Source organism: Gambusia affinis, linkage group LG04 (genome assembly GCF_019740435.1).
Source record: "Gambusia affinis linkage group LG04, SWU_Gaff_1.0, whole genome shotgun sequence".
Taxonomy (NCBI): domain Eukaryota; kingdom Metazoa; phylum Chordata; class Actinopteri; order Cyprinodontiformes; family Poeciliidae; genus Gambusia; species Gambusia affinis.
In genome coordinates, this window is record NC_057871.1 from 11913920 (window position 1) to 11935497 (window position 21578).

General features: G+C 38.2%; 1 protein-coding gene across 3 annotated transcripts in view; it reads right to left on the bottom strand.

The window, feature by feature from the left end:
• Positions 1–21578, bottom strand: part of LOC122829274 (septin-9-like) — a 79068-nt gene that overhangs the window by 40221 nt on the left and 17269 nt on the right. For 2 of the 3 annotated variants that reach the window (XM_044113706.1, XM_044113707.1), the window contains exon 2: positions 5207–5887. In XM_044113706.1, the coding sequence (XP_043969641.1) occupies positions 5207–5887 (681 nt within the window). Of the gene's footprint in view, positions 1–5206; positions 5888–12295; positions 12517–21578 lie in introns of those variants that run through there. The other variant, XM_044113704.1, reaches the window with a different exon arrangement.

The window sequence follows — 21578 nt, forward strand, 5'->3', positions numbered from 1 at the left end:
GGTCTTTTTGCATGGGACACAAATCATATCTGGACAAATAACAATACCTTCCAGTTACTTCACTAGATGCAGTCAAGCTCATTCCAATTGGATCTTGTTTGATAAGACACACTTCACTTTGACAAGACGTCTAATTATTTTAATAATTGTGAGTTTATATGGAATGAAGTCTCATCATTAGCCACACTATAAAAATAGATCCTTCTGGATGTTGGCAATGGATGCAAGGATTACTGGCATGGCTATTCCTCCCCGCCATGCTGAACAGGAACAGGGAGGTTCAGAAAACAGATGGAGGGATTTCTTGCCATTGCTTTAAAATGTGTCTCTATAATTCATCTAAGTAAAAGTCCCTTCCCATTTTGAGATAGGACTTTTCTAAGGCTTCAACTCGCGTCAGCTCTGCATTTTACTCAGAAATTACTATAATTCTTGCCTCACTCTTGTTAAGTACCACGACCCATTGGAAGAGAGCTTTTGGTCTCACTCCCTAAAAGACAAATAACTACATCTGTCTTTCTGTAACTGAAGTTGAGGATGTGGTTTCAAAAGATGATCAATTGCTTTTTACTGGAAAGAAGTAAGACTAAATTCTTGAGCCTAAATGACCTATTTGCCCAGCAGTAAGCAACCATCAGTAACAGTTCACACAAAATGGTTGCGTGCCCATAAAAATTTATAAGGATCACCTTTTGTATAAATATCCTGATGTTCCAAACAGTACAGAGCACCAGGAGCTGGGAAGCTGATGGACTAATATTATAATATCACAAGACCCAAGAGAGAGGATATACCCTGCAGTGAGGTCACACTGCAGGGGAAACAATCCCAGTTGAAAGAACAAGGAAGGAAGCAGAGTGGACTCTGTGTGCACTTGCTTGTGATGTCATTTTGCCGTGGAAAAACTGAATGGGCAGGAAGGGAGCTTATGGAGCAGCCAAGAAATCCCAATTGATATTCACATAAAAATAACAAGATGGGCGTGCTGTGGTGGCGTAGGGGGTGGCGTGACCCACGTTTGGAGGCCTTGAGTCCTCGACGCGGCCGTTGCTGGTTCGATTCCCAGACCCGACGACATTTGCCGCATGTCTTCCCCCCTCTCCTTCCCCTTTTCCTGTCAGCCTACTGTCATATAAGGGACACTAGAGCCCACAAAAAGACCCCCTGGAGGGGAAAAAAAAACAATAATAAAAAAATTAAAAAATAACAAGATTAACCCAACACATTAAACGTATCAGCGAAAAGTAATAGAGAAATAGATTTCTCACAATCCTTTGCAAAAGTATTATTTATATTCAGCCCCCTTTACTAAGGCACCACCTAAAAGTGACCGTATAAGTAAATAGTCAGTATAAATCGAGCTGATCTGTGAAGGCCATGGAGGTTTGTTAGAGGTCAGTAGTGAACAAAGAGCATCATGACAACAGCAGACAGGTCAGCTCTAAAGCTCCAGTTATGACCTGTCTGCTGTTGTCCAGACATTCATAGCAGTTCTAATGTCAAAGAAAATACAAGCTTTTGACATCTCTGAAAACCCAACAAGACACAGCAGTCTGTCTAAATTCAGAGTCGAAGCTCTGAGATCATTAATAAGAGAAGCCGCCTTGTGACACATGGTAACTCTGGAGGAGCTACAGAGATTAACAGCTCAAGAGTGAAATTCTGAGGGAAGTGCTGAACTTCAAAAATTTTGCCTTTATAAAAGAGAGACAGGCGAAAAGCAATAAGAAGGTCTGTTCGTTTTGCCACAAGCCATGCAGGAAATGGCAAGTGTGGGAAAAATTTAAACCACAACAGTTTGTTTTGTTTTGTTTTGTTTTTTTGGTGAGTTTTCAGCCCGCTGTCTTTGACTGCAAAAGCTAATTCTGCACATCACCCTGAACACATCATCCCCAAGTAAAACATAGTGATGGTAGCATCAGCAAAATAATTAGATCTTGCAGAAGACTAGAGATTCTGCACAATAAGCCAACAGCCAGCTACAAAGCAATGGTTCAGATGAAACTGTATTTATGTTTCCATCCTGTCTGACTGAGTTTAGCTGCTTTACAAATAAGAAAGCTAAACATTTCAGTCACAAGCTGAGAGCTAAAACAGACATAGCCTAAGGTTACTGCCATGACTGCAGTGAAAGGGGATTCTTCAAAATGGACAAATACAATTGCACGCCACACTTTTCAGAATATTTTTTAAAATCAAAATGAAAGTATTTGTTTCATGCCTGAAAAATGCTTGGGTTACATTTTTTAGCCGTTAGGACTCCCAGTCTGGTCACTACTAATTTCGACTCCTGACTGGGCCCCTCCCTCTGGACCAGTAAGTAGCTAGAGCCTAAATAATCTCTGACAGCGCTATGTCAAACCCTCAGCAAAGACAGAGGTAAGAGATTTATAGTTGCTTGCAAAAGACAGCAAACAGGCAGAACACAACATGACATATTGCAGCACTGGCGAACACGGACAGACTCAGACATTGGCGCATTGTTCACAGTCTGAAGAAAAAACATCTGCTAAATGATAAAGTGGGCTATTTCATCTGGAAACACATAATAGTGTGACCCAGCCAAGAGTACAAAACATTAAGTGGCCTAAAATCAGAAAAAGATTATATATTATCAAAAAGTAAGTACAAAAATACCTGAGTAATGCATTTAATAGCAATGCATCTCAAAAAGACCTAGTTTTCCTCTAGTAGCTACAGTCATTTATTTCACATGTTACTTTTGGCAGTGATGAAGATGATTGAACAATATTGAAATGGTCTGGTGAATATCTTTCCTATTTTATATAGTAGAAAGTACATTGTTATTCCCTCATCAAAAACAGGGAATAACATTTACTGTGTTGCCTTGATTATTTCATGCATGAGTTTCCAGTGTTTAGTTTATCATACAAACTTCTTCTCAGTTCAATACTCCTAAAAGCTGTTTCAAACAGCATAAAGGAGGAGCACTGTTTAGATAAGATACTGAAGGAAGAATGCTTGAAAGAGCAGGAGTTTCTGAAAGAAACAGGACAATTTCAAGGAGTCAATCATAATAGAAATGAAATCATATAGACAACAATTTAATATATTTTTTGCTGTTTTTATATTGAATGATTCCAGAAGAAGTGCTGGAATCAATGAGGCTCAGATTGAGCAACAAACACTTGCTGGGTTTGATGTAAAGCAAAGAATGAATGTTTGAAGAAATGCATCAGGTCCATTGTTAGGTATGTGCAACAGTTTTTGAGGAGTTATAGAGCAAAAATAGTATTTCTTAAGATACTTGGTCTGAATTTTATTTATTTATTTACTTCAAATCAAATTTCAGATTGTTCAGATCTTTACTAGTACCGTCAACGCTTGTGTCCACATCTGTATATCTTACACACTCGACCCAATAAATCTATGAACTTAATTAACTTTTATTGCCAAAATAATTTAACATGCATAAGTGTCACAAAAATATATATAGGTCATATAAACTTGCCTATGTGTTATTAAAATGAGGCACACATATCTGTAAGCCATGTAATTGCACTCAAAACTTTTCCGCACTGGAATACATGCAGTAGTGTGGTTTTGAGAAGGAATGATCCATTGTACTCTGCATGTAATTGGATCATGTTGTCATACAGAATCAAACAGAACTAATCCAACCCAGAGGGGAAAACGTTTTCGTTCTCAGTTACATACATGTATAATTTCACTTCTATCATAACTCTAATTAAGAGCTCAACTGCCACGCCAAACTGGTTTTGCCATGTGAGGTTTTCCTCACATAACAAAAATCCCCCAAGCTTTAATATTCCATGAACAAAAGAAATGAATAACCACAAATACAGACAGTCAGTCTGCCTTCTCTTACTGCTGACAGATGGTTCTCCAAGGACACGGTTTCTTGTATTACTGGCAGACAGGCAGACATCCGATTAATCAGACAAGCTGCTCCTGTTGTTGGCTCGTTTCTTGGTGCGATATCTAATACTAGTTCACTCAGTTATAGAATAGTGTGAATGGATGTGGACCTACAGCTATTGTCTTAAGGGGAAAGTTCAAAGAAACTTCACTGGGGAAAAAGCAATGCAGTTAAACCAGCTGCATCCTAATAAATCTGCTGGATATATTAAGGACGCGGCCCTCTGTCTCCAATGCTGAACTATAGTTTCATTCACGCCGAGCTTACATGCAGCAGCTCTATTTCCCTCCTGTACTTCTAGATCGATAGCCTTCAACTTTAAAGCATCATATGAGTTTGAAAACATTTCTCCGTTGTGCCTGCTGCTGGCATGTGTTTTTCTAAATGAAAATTTGCACTTCCTTCTTTGACTTCTAATGATTCACTTCGTACTAAAGAACCCCCTGACGGTTGAAGAAATATCCACAGAAATTAGCACCGGGCTATAAGCTGCATGGTTCAAAGCGCAGAGAAAAGTAACGGCTTAGAGTCCGAAAAAATATGGTAACTTATGGGATAAAAATAAAACAAAAAGTAAAAACTGCTTTCAGGGGTTTGATTCCCAGCCTGGCGACATTTGCCATTTGTCTTCCTCCTCCTTCATTACCCTCCTTACTGTCAAACAACTTTCAAATAAAGGCCACTAGAGCCAACAAAACCTTAAAAAACTGCTTTCAGATGACATGTTCTAGCCATGGTCTAAGAAATTTAAGGTCATACTTTTTCACGTGTTAAGTAGGGAGTGATATTGAATGTGGGGCAGGACTAGTTGTAAAGGTTTTCAAGAACAGTTCTTTGAAAAGGTACTCATGCCCTCAAAGGTTTTCTTAAGTTTTCAATGTGACATACCAGCAGAAAGGAGAGGACAACAGTTTGAAGCTGCATTTACACTGATAAAAGTTCAAGTATAGGTCTTCTGCATTAATGCTTCATTATAAATAATGGTGTTTCTGTCACAGATAAATAATTGACCAGATGTAAATACTGACAATGAAGTTTTTCCAAACGTTTCTAAGTTTAGGACTTACTCCAAATGTCTAAAATGTTTCCAAGTTTCTTTTTATTGTAACTTTTTTCTTATTTAGAAAGAAAATTTTGCTAAAAACACAGTTGTACAGTCATCTGCAAGGCAATTAAAGAAAATTGCTTCTGGTTAAGACAGAAATCCTGCTTGGAGTTGTATTTGGTAAGACAGAACTGGACAGTAAAACAGAATATGACTAAAGCAAGCATGTGTTGTACTGAGATAAAGCTGCACAGACTTACTGTCAGGGTTAGGAGACTTGCGTCCAGCGTGGCTGGGAGAGGAGCAGCGGAAGGTGGTGACGATGGTGTTGTGGTGTGGGTTGGGGTGGTGAGGGTGGTGCACAGCTGGGTGGTGGCCATTGTTCTCTGGGGGAGCTTTAGTGATGTTGATTTCAGGCTTACGCACATCACCAAGACTCAGCGACTCAAACTTGCGTGTGTGATTCTGCTCAGGAGCTCGGATGATCCCGTTGTTGTTATTGTTGCCCTCGTTGCGGCGGATCACTGGGGAATCAGTCAGGGTCTTGGCAAATGTGACCTCCCTCCTGTGGCCCATCTCTGGGGTCCTGGAGTGTCCCAAGACTTCGGGGCGCTTCAGCACACTATTGCTGACAAAGCGCGAGGAGGCAGGGCTGGTGATGTTGTCCACCTGCTTGCTAGGGGAGGAGATGTCAATGGAGAGCTCAGAACGGCGTGACACAGGTTCAGGGGTCCTGGAGCCACCGCCACCCATGATGGACCGTGGTTGGGAGTAGTTGAGGTTGTTGTTGTTGGTAGCGGGGGAGGCACTGCCAAGGTCCCGGTAGTAGATACTGGTGGGAGACATGGCGTTACGGAGCGGGGAGTTGGTGGCTCGGCGAGAGCCGGGTGAAGAATGGGACGAAGTGTCAACATCCTCAACCTCAAAGGACCTCTTAAGGGCTGCATGGAGAAAACAAAGAAATAACTATATAGTAATTGGCATGTATTTTCCTTTTCTTAACATGATCAAATATATCATTTTCCCTTTTAAAGTAAAATTCCTGTTCCTTTTCTAGTGGTATTTTACAGTGTTGTCAGACAGTGATTATTAGACTGTCTGTTAAGTTATAATCAGTAGTTCTTCCTTTAGCTGCATTTGACTGTTACTGCATGATATCAGTGAGTTTAAAAGTAAATAAAGAGCTGGGAGACTATCAGCCTGGAGGGAATTTAAGGGTAGCCAGGTGTGGCTGTCAAAGAAAGCATTCCCTGAAATTAGAGCACAAGATATAAGTTGTTTTTTTGTTTTGTTTGTTGTTTTAAAGCTAAAATGTCACCATGAGACCTACAGTAAAGACTTGTTACTGTGGATATGAAGGCTCACACCTCTACAATCAGAAAGAGACAAACACTTCCTTAGGTGATGTGGAAGGAAGAAACCTTTGATCCCTAAAAAAAATGCAATTCCCGACTGAAGATTCACAAAGTAAACAGAAACAAAAAACAGGGTTTCTGCAGTTTTTTGCACAGATGAGTCCAAATTGGAGATCAGAGGGCATGTTTTGCTCAAATCAAATATAACATTGAAAATAATCTCATAGCAAATGTAAAGCATGCCATGGTTTGGGGATGCTCTGCTGCAGGAGGACCTACTCAGCTCACCAAGGTAGAATCTACCATAAATTTTATTGTTCAACAGAGAGGGGTTTAGGAAATTTTAGGACAATCTCAAGAATTGAAACGTGCAAAATGACATTGATCCAAAATTTCTAATTTGATCCACCAAAGAGTGGATGAAAATTATGAAATACAAAACCCTGGGTTTAGTCAAGACCTTGGTGCATTTCCTTTGAGAAGCTGGGGTGACTTGAAACAGACAGTACATACAAAAAAAAAGAGAGATAAAGAACAATGCCAGAACTAAATAAAAAAATGAACTAAGTGGCTTCCTATTTTTTCCACTTGATAGCATTTTCCCATTAGGAATTAGCTAAAATGTCAAATAATTAATATGTGAGGTTTGACCAGAAATAATTAAATCATGCTCTGATTTTATTTCACCCATAAACACATCCAGGCTTTCATTGCATTTTACAGTTTATTCTGTGCATTGTTGTGACATGACTTGGTTGCTGTGTGTGTGGTGCAATATAATATTTACTTCCACACTTTTACATGGAACAGCTTAAGGTGTTTCCCTCCATGTTCTAATGCAGACAGTCAGCCAAATATCATCCACCTCCAGTCGTAAGAACAAAGAATTTCCATGACTCCATGTTTTTACTTTAATGCATCTTCCCTGCTCTTGGTTTATGCGAGGAAATGGCTGCACTGTCCAAGACGCAAACAAAGAGGGATGGAAATACCCCCTGGGAAGATTTCACTGGGCTGAAAGTCAGCTTGAATCTGACTTCCATTGAAAAGTAGAGGACCACAGCCAGTGGCCAAGAGCTGGCATCGTAATTATATACAAGTTAGACCACTCACACACACACCCCCTAAGAAAGTTTCCTTCAGTTCAAAACACAGTGCTGATTATCTGATCTGTTTCTGGCCTGCGGTGCGCCTATACAACACATGTGCTCATGTTTACTTGTAGAGTTGCGTTCAAAATGCTTGTGAAAACTATGTATGTATAATGAGAATATGTTTATTTTTAAACACTTCTACACCCACAGGGAGGGAAGTTTGCCCCAACCTCTTAGTTTTAAACCAAAAGTGTCTTTGTTGGTTAAGAACTAGACACAATAACATTTCAACTGTCTCCCCACAAATTAATAGGGGAAACTAATCTGATTTTCAGATATGACACAGTTTTTTCCTTTAGTTTTTTTTTTTTTTTTTTTTTTTACATAATTTACACACTCTACTGCAAGCAATAAAATAATCGAGCTCTCCTTAGACCAGAACACAAACAGCTGCATAAAAAGCACAGGCAACAAAAAATACTACCCCGAAATGAAACAAGTTTTTTTTTTTTTCTTTTTTTTTTTACAAATATAACTTCATTACATGCCCTAATTTGAGAATATAATAAATATAATAAAGAGAGAGGAGGATGACCCAGTTGCCTAAGTTAACTCTAAATGGTTGCAGGTTTGAATCTCAGCAGGGGACGCTGCATGGAGCTTAGATACACTCGTTAAGTCTCTGTGGGTTTTCTCAGAGTTCTCCAATTACCTCCCTTGCTCCAAAAACTGGTCTGCTGAATTTAAATTTCCCTTCATTGTGATGATGTGAAGACAATTTTTTCATTTGTGATGCAAGGTTTATCCCACCTTTTGCCCACTGAACACATGAATAATGTTCTGGTCTCACAAGCATTTTTAAATCAGGTGATTATTGATCAATCACTTGATTAATAAAGATAAAAGAGCAAAATCGCGAAGATGTTGAAATTGAACTCCAATTGCTTTTATTCAGGTGCACTAATTAGCAGTTTCTGAAAAAAGAAATAAGAATAATTCCAGAGGAGTGAGAGATTCCTTTAAAATGAAAAATAAAAAGAATAAAAATACAAAAACAAGAGTCTAACTTGAAAGCAGAAAAAAGCTTCTAAAAGATACCAGTGACTTTTTGAAAAGGTCACAATATGTAGTGGGAAAGTGAGACATGTTCTTTTACACAATGCTTTTACTAGCATTGCAGGTAAAACCATTCGAGCGTTACTAATAGGGCGCTGAGGGCCTCAGGTGTTACTGCACTACGTACAACCTCCAACGTGGTTGTTCTGGGTTCAATTCCTGGTCTCCTCCCCCTCTCTATACACCATATTTCCTGTAAATTGACTGTTCAATAAAGTTCCAGGAACATATTTTAGAAAAAAAGAAATCATTCATGAATACAGTAACGCTCATTTTGTCACGCTTACATTTCTTTATTAACTTGAGGGGAATCCATTCCTTGTCCAAGAACTTTATAATCTTACAATTTCATTTTTGTGAAAATGTTGCCAGTCAAGCCTAATAATAAATGTGCAGCTTGTATTTAAGCCCACACTGCCACTGCACTGTGTCTGTCTAACTCATTGCTTTCCATTTTGTTACGTGATTGCTATGGGGGAATCCAAGGTTGTGGCTACGTTTAGCTCTCACCAGACAATAAGCTTTTCTGCCAAAGTTGGTCAGCAAATTATATAAAATGGCTAAAACACTGCAACATATGAATTAGGCAAAAAATTAGCAATCTGTGGCCACACTGAGCTTTTCCTTAGTTTACCAAAACTTAAAGATATAATCTGGGACTCATTATATCTTTAATATAAAGATATAGAATAATGTTAGAATAATGCAGCATTTCTAATGTAAATATCTAAAGCAATGGCAGAGCAATCTTTGAAAATTAAATAAAAATAATCTTACTCTTTGAATATACATAAAAAATTTTTATTAAAACTGTGTTGTATCTTATTGATTTTAAATAAAAAAGGCAATCAATAATTATTCCTACTGCTGCTGCATCACGTATTGGATATAATATATAACATATTAAAGTTATGGTAAAGTTATCTTTTCCACCTTCAGTCGAAATGAAAATTAGTCTCTATGGCTCAATCTTACATGACAATAATAGACATATCTAATGTGCATTGGTCCTTTTTTAAATAAATTATAATGATATAGACTTTTAGACATTTCAAATAAACATCTACTAAATTTTGTAGTAATCTATCAGCAAAAACACAACATTATAATGTTTTGTGATTTTGTGTAACAGAGTATAATTTAACTAATATTATCAGGCCAACTCTTGAACCAAGTTGCTCAGGTTGCTAGCCTGCTGTCAGCTGCTTGACAGCCAGAGTGTTCCTGTCATTTTATAGACATTACTGGATCATATTAACTATACATATAAATAGTTTGTATCTCTGTATTGTTGAGACATCAAGATTTTAGTCTGGAGCACATGAGTCAAGTGCTGAATATGCATTTAAAACAGGAAGCGATTAGGAAACCAGTGATTTTTACAAGAAAATTACAAAATAGGGAAGAAAGGCAATGAAGGTCTAAGTGAGAATAAACCCACAGCTATATCATTAGCTGGAGAAAACATGGGGTCAAGCCACTAATAAACCATGTGAACAACTTACACTATGTGACAGCGCTATTAAACAATTTAACAAAACAACCCTCAGAAAGCCAATTCAGTAGATTATTTAATAAAGAATGTGCATAACAAGCAGCCAATGCAATTTTCTTAAATGGCCGGGTATACTTCACTGCCTATATCCTTGAGAAAATTTGGTTTTGTAGCCACATGCAATAAGTCAACTGATTAGGACTGTAACTCTGTGTTATATAAAACCATTTCATGCATAGTGGGGCTTTAGATGCTGTCAGTTCTCACAGAGTAGAAAAATCTGTGGTCGCACACAGAAAAACACAAGCAACCCTCCCCACTGACAGGACAAGGCCAAACAATAAACGATGAAGTTTCAAGCTATGGTATTTTTCTGGGTAAGAAAAACCATTAATGGTGCACTGTCAAAAAACACTTTCCTCCACTGATGGTGATGGGTGTGAGTGCTGCTCAGGAGCAGCGCAGCTCACTCTGTCAGGTTTACTGCATGATTATCTACAGGACTGGGCAATATGAAAGAGTAATAGATATAGGTGTTCAGTGAAGTAAAAAAAAATAAAATACACAAAGAAGAAGCTTGATCAGAGTTTGTCCAACACTCAGGAACCTGACAACTAAAAGAAAAACACACATCCTCTCATGCTAAATTACTCAGATGCAGATGCAGATGCAGATATGTTTAGCTGTCTTATTTGCTGGTTTGCAGCTTTTTATGCCTCCAGTTACAACAACTTGGTAAACTGCAGCAGCAACTGGCAGGAGGTTCTTAAAGAGACAGACTATGATGACATTTTTGATGTAAGAACAGAAATGAACATAGTTAATTGGCTGTACTATAAAATGACACAATATGCCTATACCATCCCACTTTAAGTTTCAGGAAATATTCAGTCTCTCATTAATATCCAGACATCAAACAAACTTAATTAGTTCCTGTAGATGAAACATTTTCCCAACTACTTTTCTGCACCATCATCATCTTATATAGTTAGTATGTATTATAATCTAATTATGGGCGCAACGATTCATCTGTGCTGATTTCCTTAATTTTGAGAGATCGAACTAAACCAATCAGATCATAAGTCACATCATCAAACAATGAAAGCAATAGACATTGCTTAGCTCCAACTAAATGAAAATTAAGTTTCCTTCCAAAACACATACAGCTATGAAAAAAATTAAGAGACCACTAAAACTGATTAATTTCTCTGATTTTGCATATTATAGGTATATGTGTGAGTAAAATGAACATTGTTCTTTTATTCTATGAACTACTGACAGTATGTCTCTGAAACACCAAGCTCCACATTTGCAGAAAATGAGAAATGGTCAAAATAACAAAAAAGATGCAATGCTTTCAGACCTCGAATAAAGCAAATAAAACAATTTCATATTCATTTGGAAACAACAATACTGATGTTTTGGTTTGGTGGAATAACCAGGAGGTTTTCAATGGGGGTCAGTGCAGTGGGCTCTTACTTTTTTCCAGAACTGTGTATCGAATTTAGTGCAACACATTAGAACATTTGTGAACATAAGAGACTGGACTCAACTTCTTTATTTATTTATTAACTTTTTAATTAGCATAAAGAAGCATAGAAGTTGGCCCATTGCTGAAAAATGTACTTGTATTACTTTTCTGTCAATTCATAATGATGCTCCGCTTCATTTGGTCTGTCACGTTATATTTTGTTTTCTGACAATACGTGTAGAAGTTGAAGAGGCACAAATACTTTTGCAAGTACTGAGTCAGAGCGCTTCTCATTGTTGAACCCTAACCAGCTTTGTGAGTATAGTTCGCGTCATCAGGCCGTGACGTCAAGCACAGCAGGCCGAGCAGCAGCTGGAGGTACTGACAGCAGCAGAAACAGGAAAGGAAGGCCGAGAGAAGGAAGGATGACAGAATACAAGAGGAAAATAGGACAAAGGGAACAGATGCACCACACAAACAAAGCAGGGAAAAGAGTAGGACAAATGTCCGATGTGCCACATGCAGGTGTTTTAACATGCTGAAGTGAAGGCAAAGCTGCGTTTGTTTCTGTTACTGACGTTACTCTCTAGGATAATCAACAACAGATGACAGGCTTATTTGGCGAGCATTTACCCACCGCCCTATTTTTGACAGCCTAACAACCACTCTTGTAAAAACACAAATAAGACAGACTTGAACCCAGCGAGTTCATACCAAGTGGAAAGATTGTGGACAGTATCTGACAGATGCTGGCGCTCACTATAAAAGGCCAGGATAAACACTGGGATTGAGAAAAATAGAGAAAATAAATGACAAACCTTCAAAATCCGAAATAATTCCCTCCAAGTGCGGGTTTACTCCAGACATTTTTTTTTAAAACTTTCACAAAAATCGTTTTATTCCTTGAAGTGGCTCCCTCTTGATTCTACAGAAACTCAAAAATAGACCCAATACAAAACACGACTCAGCCCACAGCTCTCAGTGAAGGGAGCAGCGTTCCCACTAAGTTTGCTCTGTTGCTGCATACGCACGTCAGAGTGAGGGGAAAAGGCGAGCCTCCTCACTTCTCCTCCTCCCTGTAGCAACACACAAACACACACACGCCCATATACGCATCCCCCATGCACACGCACACACTCCCCTCCTCTAGTGTCCTATGCATGAGTGTGTCCCCTGCCCCCCACACACTCCTACGTGCACACACAGGCATTCATGTAGACAGACGCCCTAACAACCTGAGACTCTTTTCAACTTAACAGGTTTTCAGTTCTGATTTCTTTATCAAGCTTTTAAACAGCAAAAGAGCAAAAGCAACTGGAATTAATTACAATCAGAAAAGACACCAGGTTACATGTGTTGATTTTCAGCCGACCGTCGTGGACAATCGAGCAAAACTGATGGAGGAAGAGAATAACTTCTGTCACAGTTGACTCAAAGCAAACAGTCAGAGGTACATTTCCCATTTTAGCAGCTGCACAAGTCGAATAAAAACAAAGAGGCAGTAAGGACTGAAAACAAAGCAATCAGAGTCAAATTCAAAGAAGCAAAGTTTCATGGGGAATTTGTTGTTGTTGTTAAACCCTATTCCAGATTCTGACATGGACCCCGAAGCATTTTCACCTATGACAGATATTTTACCTGCAGCGTACAAATCAGATAAAGAATGCAAGGAAAGTCAGATAGAGGCAAGGGTTCATCATCACATGTTTGAGTCAGGAAATAGCCATGATAAAACAGCAACGAGGGTAATGTTGTCTTAATGTAATAAAGTGATATGCTTGTACAGTAGAACTACAAATCTAATGAAATATACTGTGTAGTAGACACTTGCTTTTTTTAATGGTTCAGCATCACCTTATAAATTTTTAACAGACATTGATCAATTTGTGGTAATTTATACTGGATTATGGATAACACTTTATCTGAAGGGATGTGCATAAAACTGATATGACACTGTCATAAACATGACACTGATGAACATGAAGGAGAGTTCATGAATGTTTACAACTTTTGTCATGTCAGTCTTATGCACACCCCTTCAATTAAAGTGTTACCGGATTACATTAACTGATTAGACTTGAGAAATATATTTTCTTACTTCTTCCCACTGATGCCAGCTTGAAAAGACACTGGACTACAGTTGGGGGTAACTGCTTCGACTGGACCGGTTCTAAAGATCTGCTTAGCAATCATTGTTGGAAGTGAAAGTGGACGTTTTTCAGCTCTTTGGAAAATACAAAGTTGGTGCTTCAGCAATTTCAGTCAACCCCTGTCCTCTTCTTTACAAAACGCCTTCATGTGGTTTTTTTTTGTTACGAAACCTGAAACCTACAGTCTCCTCACATCTCAGAAGAAATGTGAACAAAAATTACACTGATATAAATACATATAGTCTTGCCATTCCCAAAATTAGCCACACTGAGCAATGCTCCGCTCTGCAAACTAGCATCTTTGTTGCTGGATTGTTGTAATCTTGTAAAACGATGAAAATAGCAAAACAAAGAAATAAACTGACTGTGGCATTTTGCTTTTGGAGAGTGAACTACGCTCATCAGGTACATCATTAGGTACACCTGGTTAAATATTTGTTGATATGAGCAGTGGCTCAGTCAATCACATGACAGCATCTCAAAGCATTTAGGTAGAAGTGATGAAGGGGACGATGAACCCGAGCGTCCCTGTGAAGAAAGAACCACATCCAAACAACTTTGAACGTGGCATAGTTATTGGTGCCAGACGGGTCAGTCAGAGTAATTCAGAAGCTGCTGACAGAGTCTCATTTAGTTAGTCTGTAGATGATTCTTCCATGAACCTGTCCTCTGTGACTCAGTTTAAAAAAGGGGGCGGATTCTGAGTTTGCTGTGGACATCTGACGATGTAACCCAATACTGCAGCATGTTTTTGGCAGAGACACCGATGAAAAGCTTGTGCTTGATGTGCCGCCATGGTTTCATAGCTTGTCCTTGAAACTGTTTCTGCAGGTGTAATGATAGATTCTTGAAGTGAAAAATGAAACATTGTTAAAACTGTGTTGATTGAATAATTAGAATTATGAGATATCAAAAGTTTTCAACAAATCCCAATTTAACACACTGCTATGTTCATTATCCACACATCAAATGAAGTAGAGGTACAATCATTGAATAGTTTTCCACAATCTCCTGATTGTCATCAGACAAACAGGAGATTTGTGAAGAAAACATATTGATGCCTGGTTACATTTCAATGGTGAAAGTCTTCAAAAAGTGTTTAAAATATGTGTGTGCACCACAGGGAACTGATATTTCCCTTTCTACACACTCAACAGACATTTGTAACACAATGGATGTCATGACCCAGATCACATCTAGTTTTTCAGTGTGAACGGCGTCAGCTAAAAGGCTCTAAACAGAGTCTGGAAAATTCACTGAGAATCCCACCTGAATGAAAAGCACCGTTCTTAGGGTCATAAACAGAATAGTAAGCACCCCGGAGGCCCCCTGACCCTAACACCTCAGAGGTCACTGAGAATACAGAATAATGCTGTGTGTTTCTGAGCCAGTCAGCTTTCCTAATGCAGCTTCTCTGAAGGTGTGTCTGGACAAAGAACAGTGCATGGCACATGGAGCGTACGGGTTCATTAAACCCAGCAAAAATGACTTCACCAAGTCAAATTCTTGACATCTGTGACCCCTGGGAGATGCAGACGAAGGGTAGATGGTCAAGGAATTTAAATGCAGAAGAGCTACCAAAATACTTTGTAAAGTGTAAACCATTTTGGAAACAATGACACCACAGAAGACAGCTTCCAGTATCGTTGCTCATTGACTGATCTGCCTTCCTGTGGGATTTAACATAGCAACTTGCACCATTACATAGACGAGTGCTGGACTGAACCTGGGATGTTAAACCAACAACCACAAACCCTCCACACTTCCTTCTTGCACTTCATGTTGTTGCGCACCATTATTTTTAATACCTATAAACTTCTTCATTCTCTTGGCAGGTTATTGCAGCCAAGAGCTTTACTGATTGTACATGGTCCCAGCTGCACCACAACAAAGTTATTTTTTAAATGGACATCTTTCACTCGGTTTCCTCAGAAGGCTAATATCATCACATTTTACAGCCAGATTACTGAAAGCTCTTGAAAGTATGTGAGCTAAATAAATTACAATCATCCTTTCCAAAACAGACAAAACCCATTTCTCACAGAGAGAGCCTTACGTTGTTCTTGTATTCCAAAAAAAATAAAATTCTCTTACTTGCAAAAATGAAAAGTAAAGTACAAAATTAAGGAAAATAACACTAAAATAATGTTGTCAAAATAATAATGGTTTAATGTTCCTGACCAGCAACAGCTTCAATAATATGCTACATTAGGAATAATGCAAACCCTAAGGACAGGCCCTCTCAAGACTGTCTTTTGCTGCAAGAGCAACGCTGAAATAAAACTGTACACAATGGCAGTGACACTTCTAAAAGACTATAAAACTGGAAAAAAGGCATATCATTTATTATCTTAGCTTTGGACATGGTAAATAATCCATTTCAGACATGAATCGCAGAGAATCATAAATCTTTGCTCGTGTTGTCATAATGTGCGTCTCCTCAGTCTCCTCCAACCAGAAAACAGAGGACTCTTGTGTTCCTTATTTGTACATTTGAATATATTTTCTTAGATATTTTCATGGTTCTTCTTCTTTGAGTTGAAGTTCAGCTCTTTCTGTGTTAATTAGTTTTGTCTCTCGGTTTCCTAGCTTTCCCCAGATGCACCACATTTCTTCTGATTAGTTCATCTTGTTCTTTTGTCACTGTCCACCCTCACCTCATGTTTTTAAACTCTGAATTTGTATTATTCAGTGCTGGATTCTTCCATTTCAGGCCTGCTTCTTATTTCATGCTCCCTGTCCTTGTTACCCAATGCTAAGACCGTTACGTATTTCACTTTTTTGAAATACATCTTCTAAAATGAATCTTTCTAGCCAATGTTCATCCTTTTCTCCTGCCAAAGAAAGCATGTCTAATTTCAGAACATCGAGTCCTTACACATACAATATTGATTTAAAAAATATATAAATTTTTAACAGCATTTTTAAAATGTATGTTGTCAGAAGGTGCAAATGCAGCAAAAGAGAGTTTTGAGAGGGTCTGTGCCTCTTGAACCTCCAGCCAAACAAAGCAGACAGATGATGGAGATTTGTTTCTCTCAAAATAGAGTTCTTACTTTCTTTTACGCAACTGAAATTGCATAAAGAGTAAAGACTCAAGAAAATACGCATAAAATATGTTTTTATTACATGAAATAAAAACTGTTTTTATGCGTTTCTTTGGAAATGAATTTGATTTAAATTAAATTAAACTCTGGTCTTGATGTGAATGTGGCTGATTGAATGCAATTAAATCTTAGTCAGACCAGTATTACGTCAGGTGCACAGAGATGATTCTATGTTGTCATTTGATTGTAAATAACTGAGCTGAACTGAGCCGAAACAAAAATCCGATGCACCACTAAGCACCGAAATGATGTGAACAGTTGTTTCTGTCTGGCCAGCAGGTGTCACTGTCAAATTTCTAAGCTTTGCAAAACAAGAATTATGCAGTTATCATTTTCAAATTAGAAGCTGCTTTAGTCACTCTTTGTAATGCAGTGCAAGCTACATTAGTTGGCCCCTCTTATTTTCTGCCTGTCATGTGTAATCTTTACATACATGACAAGCATGCAGATCAAATCCAAATAATTTAATTTTTGAGAGTTTTTGCTGCACACTTTCGACTTAAATGAACAGAACTGTTATGCCTGTGATGCTTACCATATGTTATGCTTTGTGTTTGATTATATATGCGTAGGAGAATGCACCAGAGGGGAGCGCTTTTATTTTCACAAGCCAGTGCAATGTTCTGTAAAGCATATGCTTCCATACCACAAGTCTCTGTTGTAGTGAGCTAAAACAGCCTCTTAGGCATTTGTTCCTGTTTGTGCGTGCGTGCGCATTTACTCTGTGAGTAACTGTACTTTAATGTGAGCCTGTACACATGTGTGGTTTCTTAACTGTGACTGGAAACGGGCGTGTTTGCATGTTTGTTCCCTTGAAATAGCCCAGTAAACACTGAGGTCTTTGGATTCATTTAAAGGTTACATTTGTTTACCCAGAAACATTCAGAAACAATCAAAGTGTTTTAAAAGTTTTCTTTTGTTTGTTTGTTGTTGTTTTTTTAACCTCCAATCTACGGCAAGTCTTTCAGGAAATTACTATTAAAATATTTCTGCTCAAGATTTCTAGAAAAAAGAGGTATTGAGTGAACACATTGCAAACCATTATTTCCATTAGCATTAACATGGACAAAATACTGGTTATTGGAAATTTAAGAAATAAAATCAGTTGTGTCAGGGGCATCAGTGGCCATGTAGGCTTCAATCGTTCTTTAATAAATTATATTTTAATGTTAATTCCAATAAAAAAATACACTTTATTTTGCAGATCCAAATAACCCTTTCAGATTGCTCGTACAAGACTGCCAAAACTCATTTTGAAATAAATTCCTGCACTCATCAATGAAGCAATAACTTCATTGATATTTGCATCAATAACGATTAGCTATTTTTCTTTTAATTTTACCTTAAAAGTCAAAATTATTAAAAATCATAGGCACTTTCATACCAAACAACTCTAAGGTCTCTCCAAGGACTTTACAAACGGAAAAACTTTGTCTCTTATTTCTTTGTTGCTCTTTATGTAAAACTGACCATAGGAGCACATTTATGAGCTTTCTCTGCCTCCTCTTAACCAACCTTTGTTCCCAACATCACCTGTCAGTAGCTCTCCCCAGCAGGATGCCTGTAGGTGGAGCTTCCCCTGTCAGCTTCCTTCAGTCACTGCACTGGCTGTTTTACCGGTTCCCTAATTTATCACGACTGAATAATGATCAGAGGAACAATGTGAAGAGAGATATGAGGAGGGCAGTAGGAGGAGGACTATAGGGCGTTTACTCATTGAGGATATCCTGTACACTTCATTTATGGAACATGGAGAGCTGAGTGATTTCCTTAATTTCCTCTGACTTCAGGTTCATGTGTGTTTATCAGTGTGGGTGGAGTTAGGAGGCCAAAAGCTTTAAGGTGTGAGGCTCAGGGCGGCTACAGCACATCAACTTTAATAAAAAATTATCTCTGTGAAGTTGTCCTTGGTTTTATTTTCACTTTGGGTTTGAGTATTTTCCCGGTTCTGTGTTTCAGTTCAATTTACTTCCACTTTTTTCTAACCTAGATTGAGCTAAAAAGTCATTTTTAGTTAGCAGAACCTTAATAAGTGAAATGAGTTTTAAGGGTTTTTTTTATTTATTTTATTTTATGTGAAGATTTTCTTCGCTTTTAATATCCCAGCATGCAGAGTGATTTTCCTCCCATTTGTCTGCAGATTTAATAAATGGTCATTTAAATCCCACCACATTTTCTTCAGGTTTCACTGCTGGGCTTGCAGAATCAGTTCCAGGCAAAGTGCTAACCCAAAAACCATATGAGCTTTACCATAACTATTCGTAAGACAAGAGAGTGTCTCCCCAATATTTGTGCTTCAATCTTTCTATTACCCTTAATGTGAATGAAAAGGCATTTATTGCCAAGACCTGTGGTTGCATTTTAAAAAAAATCTATGGCATGTAAAACTCTTTAAAAGTTTTACATTTTGTTACAGCACAATTAAAATCACCTGTGTATTTTATCGGGGTAGACCATTGCAAATTAATTGACCAAATAAAAATATTAGATGTGTTTCATGTATTTTGCATTCAGTTGATTTTTCTACTCTGATGCCTCCAAATGAAATATAGTGCAACTAATTGCCTTCATAATTCACATAATTAGTCAATGGATGTAATTTTTAAATGTTTGGTAAAACATGGTGGAAGTATCATGCTGTGGGGAGACTTTTCTTCAGCACGGATGGATAAGCTGGTCAGCGTTAACGGGAAGAAACACAGGCTGGACTAATCTTGAAATCCAATTTTTTTACTCATGCAGACATTTTTTGCTAAGACATCCTTATTAATTTATTACTAAAAATATAATTTTCTAAAAACAGAGATTAGTAAGTAACTTGGGGTTAATTGTCTCGCATAGACAGGGTCTTCTGCTAGGGGAGGATGTTTGATTTGAGCCAACACTTTGCAATTGGAAAATGACTATATTTCCCACTGAGCCACAGCTACTGTGTACTTGATACTGAGCTGCAACCTAAACAAACAACTGCGGCCGGAATGGTCATAAATGGTCATAAATTGCAGGACCCAAATGCATGAAGGATGGAAAGAGATTAAAATAAGAAAAACTAAAATCTTACAAAACGTGAGAGACAAAGGGAAACAGTCTGGTGGCATACAGGATGTTAACAAGTAGATCTGACTGACTGGGACAAATTTATGTAGGAAAGTTAATGGCAGAACAAGAAGCTGGTGGTTGATTATAAACTGGGTGCAGCTGTGAGGGAAAACAAGTAGTTGAAGTTGAACTAAGGAAATGGGAGAAATGGCTGTTAAATGTGGGAAACATGCAAACATCTAAATACACTCACATAGATGAATCCCAAACCCAAACACACCAGAATCTACAGGAAGGGTTTGGATCAAAGCCTGTTCATGTGTTTTCAAATGTCCCAGTCAAAGTTCAGACGTAAACCCCATTGAGAATCCGTGGCAGGTCTAGGAAATTGCTGGTGATAAATTATCTGTTTTTATTCTAAGTGAACTTGAGCTATTCAGCAGAGAGTAATCAAACATTTCAGTGTCTTGGTGCAAACACCATCTTATGTCATGTCTCCAAACAGATGTGAGCTGGTTTGAACTAACTTATTTCCTCCACTGGAATGTATTAATTTGTTTTGAAAATAATAACCAATCTAATTTTAGATCTAACACTGAATCCTGGGTTGAATCATTCCCTCACTTATGTTCAACAGACCACGCAAATACTGTAATTGCTCTCCTCAATAAGTTCCTGTTTTATTGGCCAGACTTCAAACAACAAATATCCCTCATCTTTTTTATCTTCTGCACTGTCAATGAGCAGTTTCAACAAGTCAATGTGGTGGCCACATGTGACCCCAGTGTCAGAGCATTCATCGTATTGAATGTATTAAATTAATCTTCAACGGATTTCAAAAGGAAACAGAGAGGAGACTTTGCTTTAGATGGCTAAGACACAGAGACATGCTCAATAAAAGCATATAATAACCCATTTATACCACACAGTCTTAGTTCTTCTGTCTGGAAAACTTCAGATGAGATGGGGCTTCTTCTGTAGCTGTTGTCAAGACAACAAGCTCAAACAGAAGTCCACAGCTCAGCCTGAAAAACCAGGAAGAAACATTGGCTGAGTGCAGCTTCCGCAAATAAAAAGAAGAAAGAGGCGAAACAATGCCAAACTACTGTGTTTTCTGATGGAGGAAAAAAGAAAAGGCTCCATAATTCAGTTCTCCACCTTCATCTCCTATCAGTGTCAGCCTACTACATTCCTCCCCACCCCATAAACAAAAATATATCTCTGTCTGCAGAATGTAAATCATGCACATGGATATTCCATGAACATATAGATAAGGAGCTGCGTGAGAGAGAATTACAACACTGCAACAGTGCCACCCAGTGGAAATAAAAGTGTCTGCAGAGGCTTGGGACAAAGTCACCTATTAGGCCCACAGTTCTCACTGGCCGTCAAATAAAGTCAGAATGAAGCCAACCCTCGATGAACAAACAGTCAATCTGGTTAATACTAAATCAAATACTAAATGGGAATTCCCTAAAAGTACACATGAACTCACATGTTATATCGTTTTCTCAAACCAGAAAGGACTCTAATGGTCTCTACAAACACCAGGAACCATTTTCCTACGATTCGCACTGATGCACACCATTAAGTTTCATTTAAACTCTACAGTAGCAATTAGACAGCAGGGGCAGAAAGCTGAGAAATGTCTCACCTAAAGCCTGACCTGCACCCTAAACCCTAAACCTAAGAAAAGCAACACATGATTTGTGCTGTGAGTGACAAAAAATAGCAAATGCAGGTCTTTAGGTAAAGTCTGATGCTCTCTAACTCAGGAGTTTTGAGCTGGTTTAAAATCTCACATG